The following is a 12,160-nucleotide window of genomic DNA, read 5'->3' as shown; positions in this document are numbered from 1 at the left end:
AAAAATACAGCGTATGCAGGCAAACAATACCTTTGTGGGTGAAAAATCCAGCATATATTTTCAAGACACAGACATGCCTTTCTTTCTGCCGCCCTGAGTTTCATCTTTGGCACTTTATGGCATCCAGTCTCTGCTGAACACATTTCTGATTCTGCGCTGAAAGGCGAGGACTGTCTAATGAGGAAAACTGGTGTTGCAGGTCTCCTCTCTCAAACAAAGTGTTCCCCTGAGTGACTGTCTCAAGGTCCTCACACTGGGAATAGCACTTAAAGTCCTATTTGATTAGGCTCATTACGATAAGGGCCAATAAATAGACTAACAACAAGTTTGACAAGAACTTATCAAAGGTATGATTGAGTCTTGGAGACCTCTCCATCTCCAACAAATTGGAGAGTAGTTGTGCAGAGTTCACTGCAGAGATTTTGTCCATTATTATCTTCCCTCCCTTGATTACACCTTTTGAATGTTTTATTTCCAGATTGCACCTCAGACTCCCTGATGGCTCCAACGTAACATTATCTGGGTAGTTGATTGCCACTGCAGAAAAAAAAAAAAAAATTCCAGCACCCTCTGGTTGCCGAGGTGACTGAGGTCTGAACTCTATTCAGCATTACAGCCCAACGATTGCACAATCAGCTGATTGGGAGGAGGATGGATGCTCTTGAGGATTGAAGTGGTCAGGTTACCAGATCACCCAGGTCACTGGAGCAGGCGCACCACCACATCCAGTATGTTACAAAACTGCCTGACCGCAGGTTTGTGCTGAAGGGGCTTCTGGGTGTCTAGTGAATACTTGTGGAGGCTGATTTGAATCTCCTATGTGAATCTGCTATCTCTGATATGTATTTAGTACAAATTCCACACAAACAACCTGTCATATTTTGGTGGACACAGTTAATACAAATCCCCTGCAAGATGCTTGATTTCCTTTTTCTTCCTGTCATGAAAAACAGATGCAACATAGTAGAAACTATAGAGGTGCGTTTTCAATGCATTTTCAGCACATATGTCAAGTTTTGCTTCACTAAACCATGAGGCGATAAATTCTGACATTCTACAAGGTGAATTTCAGTGAATTTCATTATTGTGTGTGAATGTATTTCAGGAAACCCAGGAGGTTGGGTTGGAGTGGGGCTTAATTTATTACATGAGGTCCCCACATTATACTCGTCGCATTCCAAAAGGACTTTAAATGAAAGCATTCGTTTATTGGAAGATATTAAAAATCTACATAAGGCATTTTAAGCACTTGATCTGTACCATGCTACTGTGTAATGCACTTTACTTTCTTCCCCCTGACAACATTCCTTATTGATAATCAAAGATAGTCTAGGAAGGTGAAAAGTCAACAGTATATTTTATTCAGGGGAAAATGTGAATTGATTTATTACCTGAAATACTTATCATGAAATACTTGCTGAGCTTTTCACTGGCAAGATGAAAACCCAGCTGCTTTTGGATAAGGTATGTTTTAGCCCTTCGAAAACTGTGTTTTTTAGGTAATTATGTTCATTTTTCTGTTAATTTTTTGTTAAATTTCTGGCCATTTTCAGGGTTTTTTGTTTGTTTGTTGTTTTTGTTTGTTTTGTAACCTTTTTCCAAGCAATTCTGTGGCAATTTTCTGATAATCGGCATGTAATTTTTCCCTTTTTTAAATTTTTTGTCATCATTTTCAAGTGAATTTGTTGAGTTTTCAAAGGGTTAAGAGACACTCTTTCAGAAAGAGCTATCAAAGAGGCAAGCATGGCTCCGCTCAGTGGTGACTGGATTGCTTCTACATACTAAGGCCTCTAACAAAGGATGACAATGTTGAAAATAGGTCAGGGGGAGAGAAAAAGAGACCCCCTCTGAGCATCACTTACTGGGCCAGAACCTGGTTTTGATCAGGAAATTCCATTAGTCAATACAACCACAATGCCTTCCTTGTGCCAACAGGGACTGCTCCAAATTGTTGTGCTGCATTTTGCTTTAGAGAATTCTCTGTGGATCCTGTTCATTTTCAGAATGATAGTATTTTCTGACAACTCAGCATAAACTATTCCCCTATGACTCACTGCTGTTTCAAATGACTGCTTGACAGAATGTGTCTAATCATCAAGGCAGTGTACCTTGAATGCTCAAATGGTAAGAGGCTTCTGTAAGCACAATAAAAAGAAATGAATCATGATCATCAATAAAGCTCTTTTCATAGTTTCTTTTTAATTCATAATTATTTAATGTTAATGTAACAAAAACAGGAAAAATGATAAGGCAGATGTTTTATAGATTCACAGTCTATGGATACAAAGGAGACATTTCCATGTGTAATTTTTTTTCAAAAGGGGGTTCTCTGGAGTCCTTTCTCTTTACTTCTTCTTTGATCTACAAAGTTCATACACCCCTATCTCCCATGAGCACCTGACCAAGATATTTGAAAACCAAGGCAGCGGTCTTCATCTGCACTATTTGTAATTTGGTTTGTGTATCTAATTGCCTTGAGTGAAAGTACATGCAGTTATTCCTATGACTGCCAGGGGTCGTCCTGACTGCAGTCCCAAACAACTGGAGCTAGTCCAGCATGGCCAAAGTTCATAAAACTTTTCATGGCTGGTCTGTGACAAAGAGGTCTGGGGTGTGCTGATGAATTATGTGGCACTGGGTTGAGGAGGTTGAATGATGGCCATTTTGTGAACAAGGTCAAGGCTAATGTTAACCAGCAGCCCCTGACTCTACCATGTTCCCTGTGCAATACAAACATCTGCACTTTAACCTCTTTTAAGGAATGTCAGGGAGTGGAGGAGTGCTCTTAAAATGGACCTGAATGAATGAAACCATTCCCAGAAGCAGAAAGACATTCCTCAGGATAACACAATAAGGATTATGTGCTCCATAAAACAAAAGGCACTTCTTAAAGTTATCATATTGTCTTGGACCTGCTGGTGACAAGTTTGACACAAAACAATCATACAAAACAATCATACATACAGTATATACATAAGTATGCCAAGGTTTTTGGTCTGTCATATAAATACAGTGATTTCCAATTGATTGCTGTCCCAGCATTTATCATGTGACCGACATGCAATCCTCTACTAGTGTGTATTTGCAGTCACTAGAAAGTCATTTGCTTTCCATGGATGGACATTTGCACCCAGTCTCCTTTCACCCACTGCTGATGTGAGAAAACAATGCCTCTAAATCCCTTTGCTACTGATGACAGTAACTGTATTTTACAGTGATATGCTTTTGGAATTAACTTAATTGACCCCGAGCATGTTGCATGAAGGGGACCTAATAGTCAAGTTTCACTACCTCAGACGAAGGCTAAATATTTTTTACCAATAGTACACTGATTTCCATGGCTCTTAGCAGGATTTGGATCAGCTGTGAAATGTTGAAATGAATCAGTTAAAATATGTCAATTTAAGATAGTAGCAGAAGTTCCAACATTACCCAACCAAATGATAATATTTCATAACCATGTAACCTAGTGCAATCATGAAGCAATCAGATCTCATGCTGTGTGGTCAGTGTATGCAACATCAAAGTTTTCTACCACATAGCAACATCACCACAAAAAAAACTCGATCAGTGGTTTTCAGCATCCATCCCGTCACCTCCTCTCTCTAGTGATAATCCACAGTAATATCCGTAAGTGTTCCAAGAGTGAGCAGTTCCAGTTCTCTTACCTGGCTCATTATCCACTCTTCTTTATCTCTGAAACAGAGTCAGTATATGTACATGTCAATTTCTCCCCCTGTCTGTTTACACATTGGTCTTGACCCCTGCTGAGGGGTTAGGGGCACCCTGTTTGTCATGTGCCCCAGAGATCCAGTGGTAGCAATCGGTGGTGTTCTTGTTGCGTGGCTGAACAGCACAGCGGGTGCAGTAGACGATGCCCAGTGCCACCATCACTACAATGAAGATGCAGATGGGCACCAGGAGGCCCACCAGCAGCCAGCTGCTACCCTGCTTCTGCTCCCTGTCACCTTGGACAGAATTCCCACTGTCAACACCCTCCGGATCCTTGCTTGGAGGTTGACTGGAAGGTGTAGGTTGGGTGGGACCGAATGGAACTTGGGGGTTTATCATTTCCTCATACTCTTCCACCACCTCTACCTCTACTTCCTGCCCTGGAAACTGGGAGTTATCCATAGTGTTGTGATGATCTCCATCCTCCTCTCCCTTATTTTGATCATTGCTATCAACAGGAATATTCTGCTTTATGACTGGATCCACGAGGGCTGGATTTCCTAGGTCCTGGTTGGTAGGGGTAGGGCTTAACCAGAACCAGTTCCAGGCCCCTTCAGAGATGGTGGAGGTGGGAAGACTGGGAAGACTGGTGGTAGTCTCCTCCTCCTCCTCATCGTCATACCATTCTGAAGTAGGGGTGAGGGCAGGGCTGGTGGGGGGTGGAGGTGTGGTGGAGGTGGGCACTGCTTCCAACTCAGCTCTGTCATCCGATTCGAACCAATCTGGAACATGCCCATCTCCACCCATCTCCGTGTCATCATCCTTTTCCTCAGGCTTCTGTGTTGGAGAGTTCTTTTCACTAGAGAAAGGCAGCTCGGCCTGAGGGGCTCTGGTGACCCAAATGACATCAGAACCAGGGACGATGGGTGGGTCGGTCAACCAGTCCAGGGTTTCATCCACCTCTGGCGGCCAGTCAGTGTGGCTCTGCTGGTGAGTCCAGTGGTAGACAGGGTCGTTAGGGTCCCATACAGGTCCAGGGTGGCGAGTGACGGCTGGTTGGCCATCCTCCTCCCCTATTTTCCGACAGGAGAACTGATCTGGCATGAGCTCATATCCCACTTCACAGTAGCACTCAAATCCACCATCATAGTTCACACACATCTGATCGCAAGTTCCAGCGATCTGGCACTCGTCGATGTCCTGGCATTGGCTGGGGTCCTCAGGCAATGGGGAATAACCCAGGTGACAGTGGCAGATATGGGAGCCTTGCGTGTTCTCACAGGCATGTTCACAGGGGTCATTAGCACACTCATCCACATCCTCACATTCACCTTCCTCATCTGGGCGGTAACCGTCCCGGCAGCGACATTCAAAGGTCCCAGGGGCATTCACACATAGCTGCTCACAGGGGCTCTGGAGGCACTCATCCACATCCAGACAGCCACGTTCATCTGGTGCAAGCATGTAACCCTCAGGACAGGCACAACGGTAGCCATCGGAGAGGGGTAGGCATTCAAATTCGCAGGGCGCTCCCTGGCATACATCTGCCAGCTCACAGCTCTGCCCATCCTCCCCTAGTTGAAACCCATCTGAGCACTCGCAGTAGTAGTGGGCACCAGCTTCCCTGCAGAAATGCTCACAGCCACCATTATCCTGCTCACACCAGTTCTGTGATATGGGGGGATCGGAGCACAGGGGGGCATCTCGTGACCAGCCCACTGAGCCATCTTCCCTCAGCATACACAGAACTGACTGCTCATCCTTGGTGCCCTCTGGGCAGGGCACAGTGGCAACAGATCCAAAGGGCACATGGGTTAGCAGAGGGCTTAGAAGCTCAAAAGGTGTGGTGTAGAGGGCATTGCCACCCCCTTCACTCCACAAGGCATGACACATTCCTTTGTAAGTATACCGACACAGATAGCCATCTACAGGAACTGAGCAGGAACCATCCAACCATTTGAAGTTATTTGGCTGCTCATCAGCAGATGTGCTGTAACCCATAACCACGCAGCGTGGGGCCAAGCATGTACTGGGAGAGTCCTCTCTCTGCCAATTGGTATACTGGGTATCCTGGTCTCCAGTAGTCCAAGAGAAACCCCGCAGCAAGCGAGAAGCAGTACACTGGCGAGGCTGGCGCTGAAGGCCGATCCATACTTGAACTTTGGTGCGTGAATGGCGCAGGTCCACACTGGAAAAGAGAGTGGCAATGGTGTCAGCCTCCTCCTGGCGTTTGATGGTAGCTAAGTTGCCTCCTTTTTCCTTGCAGGCCCTCCAAGAGTCTAGAAAAGTTTTGCGCTGGAAGTAGACTACAAAGCAGCCGTTCTCATTGCACAGAGCGTCCCTCTCCCTCAGGTCCTGTGCCTGGTCTGAAGGAACTCCAAAGAGCGAAGCCAGCAGGGAGATGAGGAGAAGAGCATAGCGCACCAGGGAGCCCATTCTTCACTCACCGCTCACTTCTCCCTCTCTCTCTCTCTCTCTCTCTCTCTCAAACTGGATGTCTGTCTCCTCTCTCTCAACCTAACTCTCTTGAAAGTTTTATCTTCCTCAGTTTGAAACTTTTGTCAGCAGCACCGTTTTCTCTTAACTGTCTTTGTTGTCTACCTGAACTTTTCCCTCTTCATTTGGACCCTTAGCTTTTCACTCTTTGTCTCTCAGTCCTCTCTATGCTCTTCACTCTGCTGTGCTAAAACAGATGTGTGTCGGAGTTGAGTGCTTGCAGATTGTCCCCAGATTTCTGAGAGAGGGAGGGAAAGGAGGGATGGGGAAGGAAGGGGATGGAGGGGAGGGAGGTATATAGCGAGGAGGGTGGGCAGAAAGAGAGAGAGGGAGGGAGTTGAAGAAAAGAATTGTATGTTTTTGGAAGAGGTGGGGGGGAGCACTATGTGGGGATGTGTGTGAGAGCGGGGGGGATGTGTGCATTTCTTTCTTTTTCAGAGCATGTCGTATGGTTTTCATAAGCCCATTTATGGAAATAGTTTGGTATGCTGCCATTTACCCCTCCTTGCACACACACATGCATACACCGTTTTGTGCCACATAAAAATAATTTTGTTATCTCTAGCAATTCAAAAAAGGCCGAATAATTACTCAGATAGATGCCCTTATTCCAGTAATCCATCAATTATTGTCTGTGTTTTCTTCTTCCACTCTTCGCTAGCCTTGAACTTCTCCAGCTAATTTATGAATCATTATCTTCATTTTTCTTTTCCTTTTGTTTTCTTACAGTACAACTCGGAACACTTGGTTCTTAATGTGCTTAACTCCTAGGGATGAGTTCAATGCGTTTAATGGGAGCTATCAACTTCAACAGTCTGACTGATGACTTCTAAGAGCAAATACATTAAGATAGCAACATACATTTTCAAGGTTATTCACTTGCTTTGCTGAGGTTTTATGAAAGTGCTACACATATTGGTGTATGTTTGATTGCTACTGCCAGTCTTGTGTTTGCTGATCACAAAAAATATTCTTGATTTCTCTCAAGGGCAAATATAGGAGCCAAGCAGGGACTTCAACCTGACATCCCACCATTTCCATATATCTGTCATTCTATACTAACACTACAACCCTGGGCCAGAAAGAAATACCAAGTTCCTACTCGAAGGGTCCATGTTTAAAAAAAAAAAAAAATAAACAATACTTGCTTCTATGCCAATAATTCTTATATTGGGATGGGGAAGTAGTGAAAGTTGCAGGGGTCACCAGTGCAGTGGAAAAGGCCTCTGGGTTTGCTATGAAAACAAAGCCAGGCTGGTGAAATGGAGACTTATGTTTCTAAACGGGGCTTGAGTTGGGAGGGGTAGGTCTCTCTCTCTCTCTCTCTCTCTCTCTCTCTCTCTCTCTCTCCTCTCATCCCTCCTCTCTCTCTCTCCCTCTCTCTCTCCTCTCTCTCTCTCTCTCTCTCTCTCTCTCTCTCTGTGTGTGTGTGTGTGTGTGTGTTTGAAGGGGGTAGGTGAAGTTGGGGGGGTTGCTGTTCAGCCTTGGTGGCTATTACTGTTCATGCTCATTCCAAACTAATCTGAAACGTAACATGCATCACTTCCTCTCCGCAAGAGGATTTTTTCCCAAGAAAGATGCACTAGACATTAGAAAAGCAATGTAAAAGCTATTTAGGTTCAATCGCTAATGTGTACTATGAACTGGAAATAAAGAGTAAAAAAAAAAAAAAATGAAACATAATGATCTGAAAATGCTGCACGTTATTTTTTGAAATTATTACTTGACCCTGCAACGACAGAAACTATGATCTTTTACACTAATCACAACAATATGCCGTTACAGATTATTCTCAGACACACACACACACACACACACACACACACACACACACACACACACACACTTGGCCCCACTTCAGCTTGGGGAAACTCAAACCAGGGGTGACCTGGGCCATTTGCCCCCCACTGTGACAGCAGTTAAACCAGGCGACCTCACTCGGCCAGCTAGTTTTTATGACAGCTTGACGTTTTGAGGCTAAATGGTGTTTAACGATCATATCCACCCTTTTACACACACATTAAAAACCTTCTAAACCTTCTAAAAACCACTCAATGCCTGTCTCACACTATCCATAAATGATGCTTCTAGCCCTCTATGCCTGACTATAGAGAGCATGTACAGGAAGTTATGACAGCATCAGATCATTCTGGAGATTGGTGCATATGACACTGACAGCTATGTCAGCACAGAGAGAGCCTTCATTCAAAATGAGGCAGACAGACTTCTTTATGAACCACTAGCACCGGGCCCATGGACTTCGGTTAGCCTACAAAGAGGTTGCAGTTGGATTATTCAAAAATGAAACAAAGTGGTTAGTGTTACACTGAATCACGGGGCGATGGGCGCAGCAGGCACACAGGGTTCCTGGTTCAGTCCTCCAGAGGGTGTCCAAGTGTCCTTGAGCAAGACACCGAACCCCTAACTGTTCCTGATAAGCAGCTTGGTACCTGGCAGTGTGTGTGTGGTGCATGTGAGGCATACATTGTAAAGCACTGTGAGTGGTCAGTAGATTAGGAAAGCGCTCGAGTTGCAGTCCATTTACCATTTAACTTAAAAACATAGTTCACCCATTTTGAAAAATGTGGTATTATTTCACTTCCCTCTTAGCTCTTATGTATGACAGTGGTGGTGCTATTGTCCTCTCATTAGCCGCCTTTCCACTGTTGGTTTGTGAAAGAATGGCTTTATTCACCCCCCCAAAAAAAGGTAGAAAACAAAAAGGTAAACAATGCAGTACTGAGATGATGAGACATGCAGTGGTCATCACAGAAAATCCATCAGGTCGCACCGCAGGATTTTTTTTTCTCTCTTGGACGCCACTTTACAAGTTGTGCGCTTTTACTGCCTTGTATTGAAACCTCATTTTTTCTCGGACGTGTACCTTTGTGCATTAGATCACTGCCGCCGCCAGCTCTCTCAGTCCTCATTTTGGCAAACACCGTGGATTTGGCATTGGACGTTATCCTCATGTCCTCGTTTGACCGGTACAGTCGGTTGTTGTCCCTTTTTTCCTTTCTCCGTTATTCTTCTGCAGCAAAACCAAGCTGCTGTGCTTACATCTGTAGTCATCAGCTGCATCTCTCTATGGATCAGCCTCGCCAGTCAACACCAGGTAAGCCCTTAACTCTGCGTCAGATCTAGGTTAGCCCGGACTGGCCCATGGGTATTGGGTGGGCCATTAGCCCCTGGAAACTGACCCCGGCATAGTCCCACCTTGGTGGAAGTGGCAGTGGAAACACAACTGGCCTCGGCAATCACTAGCGACAGTGGAAAACTGGCTATTGTTACTAAACATTGGATATTGGATGCTCCAAATGCTAACTGTTAGCCTCCTGCCATTGAGGTAGACTTCCCCCCAGCTAACATTTAAAAAAAAAAAAAATAACTGCCTGTAGCATGCTATATCCAGCACTTAGTAACAATACATAACAGCTAGGGGGGAGTGAAATAATAACACATTTTTCAAAACAGATGACTAATTCCTTCAATAAAGATAAAAGAAGGTCTGACATCAAGCTACATGTTCCTCTTCAGACTAGACAAAGTATGCACAGTTACGATCTTAAATGGACCACAAGGTCTGGTCACATGACAGTTACGTGATACAAGTGCAACCCTTTATACCACTAATATCAACACAAAATAAATAGTCACATGTGCTGAGCACACATGTGGTAAAAGAAAACATATATATGCATATAATACATAGAAATATAGAAATGACCCTAAGAGCACAGCAGTATTACATCAGACCAGTGGCCATCATATGTTGAATATGGCACTTTCTAAACAGAGGTGCCTCTGTATTCTAAAAAGATGGCCTAGATAATAAACTGCATACAATGGAGCTAGAGTGTCTTTATTGCAGAATGCCTTACAACAACCCCCAGAGAAGGATGGTGAACTTTCTGCATTAAGCTGTGGGTTACACATGTAGGCGGAGAGCTCAGTAACAGAGCAAGTGAACAAGAGTGTTTTTTCCAGTTGACAGAAAGTCACATCCCTTACTCAAAACATTCAGTGTGGCTGCTCTGCATTTTGATCTACTGAGCCTATTGTCTGTGGTGAGATTGGTATCTCTGCTTCTTCAATGACAGATTTCTCCTTTTATGATTGTCAAACATTGGTGCAAAATGGCAGCTCTTGAGAGAAGTCCTTGCTCTTTGATTTTGAAGCACTGACAGCAAACTTTGATGTCTACTGTTGATGCTTTGGATAGGTAAAATATCCTCTGCTGTACCTGCACTGGAAAAACTGATTCAATGTTTTGCCAAATACATTTAGCCAGTTACTGATGGGAAGACAAATACACTGCAACACAATTGAAAATAACTCTCTATTTAATTGTGTTAAAGGGAATGGAAAGGACTGTAAAGACAGGCACCATGTAATCTATGTGAGTGATGGGGTTTCATACATTTCTAGTGACTGTGTGTGGATCTCTCTCAAAGTGTACAATATAGCCACTCCAAGTTGGCTGAGCAGCTCAGCCCATGTCAGGAGCAGTGATGGCTAGAAAAAGTATTATTACTTTTACCAGGACCTAGTATTATAACAAAGTGTAATTTAATTTTCAGTGATATCAGTGCAGTACACCAACCCCCCACCCCCACCCCATCAAGTCTGTCCATCTAGTAGTACCAGAGCCCAGCCATCATATTCTCCGGCCACATCCTGCAGCTCCTCCTGGGGGATCCCCACAAGGAGGCGTCTGGGAAGCATTGGCCGAAACACCTCGAGTTGCTCCTTCCTCCTTCCGGAAAGTAAGCTGTCACTCTTCTTGACAGCTCTCGAAATATCACAAGTGAAATTAACTAAATTATACTATCCCACATCCATCCCCATATTGTTGTCATAACAATTAGTCTTCATTCTCTCAGCTGATGCTAGCTAAAAAGGCCTTGTTCAGACTGCCAGCCCAAATCCATTGTTTGTCATATCCAGATTGTATTCAGATTGATTTTAGAAAATCTGGACAGTAAAAAAAACACACAGAATGTGATTTTTGCAAATCAGATTCAAACCACATCTGGAGGTGGTTGGAGGTCTCAGTCCCGACGCTCTGGACATTCAAATAGGATTTCTAGTGTCTCTTACATCACTCACAACACGACACACAACGACGACGTCAGTCCAAAAGTGATGGAAGTGCATGATAACGGCTGTTGTTACCATGGATATATTAATTAATATCAGTCTCCACTGTTGCTGAATTTGTCTCATGTGACAGAGATGTTGTGCATCATGACTTGACAGCGTGATAGTTTGGAGGGTGAGAGAATAGATCTCCATTTCTCATGCCTCCATGTTGACAAACAGCATCTCCAGCATGTAGAAACTGACGCCTACGTCGTTACCATAGCAACCCATGCAGATAGGTTGGCAATATCTGGATGACACAAATCCGATCATATCACTTGCAAATAACAGTGCAGACGGTCTGTTTTAAAAATCTGATTTGAGAAACAAATCCAATTTTCCTGCAGTCTGAACAAGGTCAAAATGTTTGAATTTTTTTTTTTTTTTTTTTTTTTTTTTTTTTTCTGGGTGTGAGTATTCTGGCTATTGGCTACTTTTATTGTATCCTGCAAAGGGACTGTCATGCACAGGAGAGAAAACTGATTTTAGAAGGGAAGAGAGGATGTTGTGGATTAAGTAGGTAAGTAAGTAATTGTGGATAAATAATATAACAGTATGGAGTTTTCCACTGACTGTAGTGACATCATATCAGGGTATATTGGCCAACGCATGTTGCAATCTATTGCACTTACAACAATCTCCAACACAGAAAGTTATTCAAGTCGCAACTCCAGCTTGGAAATTCAGGCGAGATCCACCTAGCCAAGTAAACACATGAGAATACAGCAAATATGAACACGGTGAACCACAAGCAAAATTACCTTTTCATCAGTTTTTTACTTATATTCTACTTACTTACTTATATACATGCGTCTATATTTTCCTGAGCAGATGTACTGGGACACATTTA

General features: G+C 43.7%; 1 protein-coding gene across 1 annotated transcript; it reads right to left on the bottom strand.

The window, feature by feature from the left end:
• Positions 1-3,310: 3,310 nt before the first annotated feature.
• On the bottom strand, positions 3,311-6,347 carry cd248a (CD248 molecule, endosialin a). The gene has a single exon (XM_030076583.1). The coding sequence runs from the start codon at positions 6,106-6,108 to the stop codon at positions 3,745-3,747; it is 2,364 nt and encodes a 787-aa protein (XP_029932443.1). The 5' UTR covers positions 6,109-6,347; the 3' UTR covers positions 3,311-3,744.
• Between the last annotated feature and the right edge of the window lie 5,813 nt (positions 6,348-12,160).

This window comes from Myripristis murdjan, chromosome 18, assembly GCF_902150065.1.
Source record: "Myripristis murdjan chromosome 18, fMyrMur1.1, whole genome shotgun sequence".
Taxonomy (NCBI): Eukaryota; Metazoa; Chordata; class Actinopteri; order Holocentriformes; family Holocentridae; genus Myripristis; species Myripristis murdjan.
The sequence above is the reverse complement of the archived record's forward strand: the minus strand, read 5'-3'. Positions and strand labels throughout refer to the sequence as shown.

What these genes read in the sequence shown, in the direction of transcription:
- cd248a (XM_030076583.1), bottom strand. Translation starts at nt 6,108, where the DNA reads ATGGGCTCCCTGGTGCGCTATGCTCTTCTCCTCATCTCCCTGCTGGCT.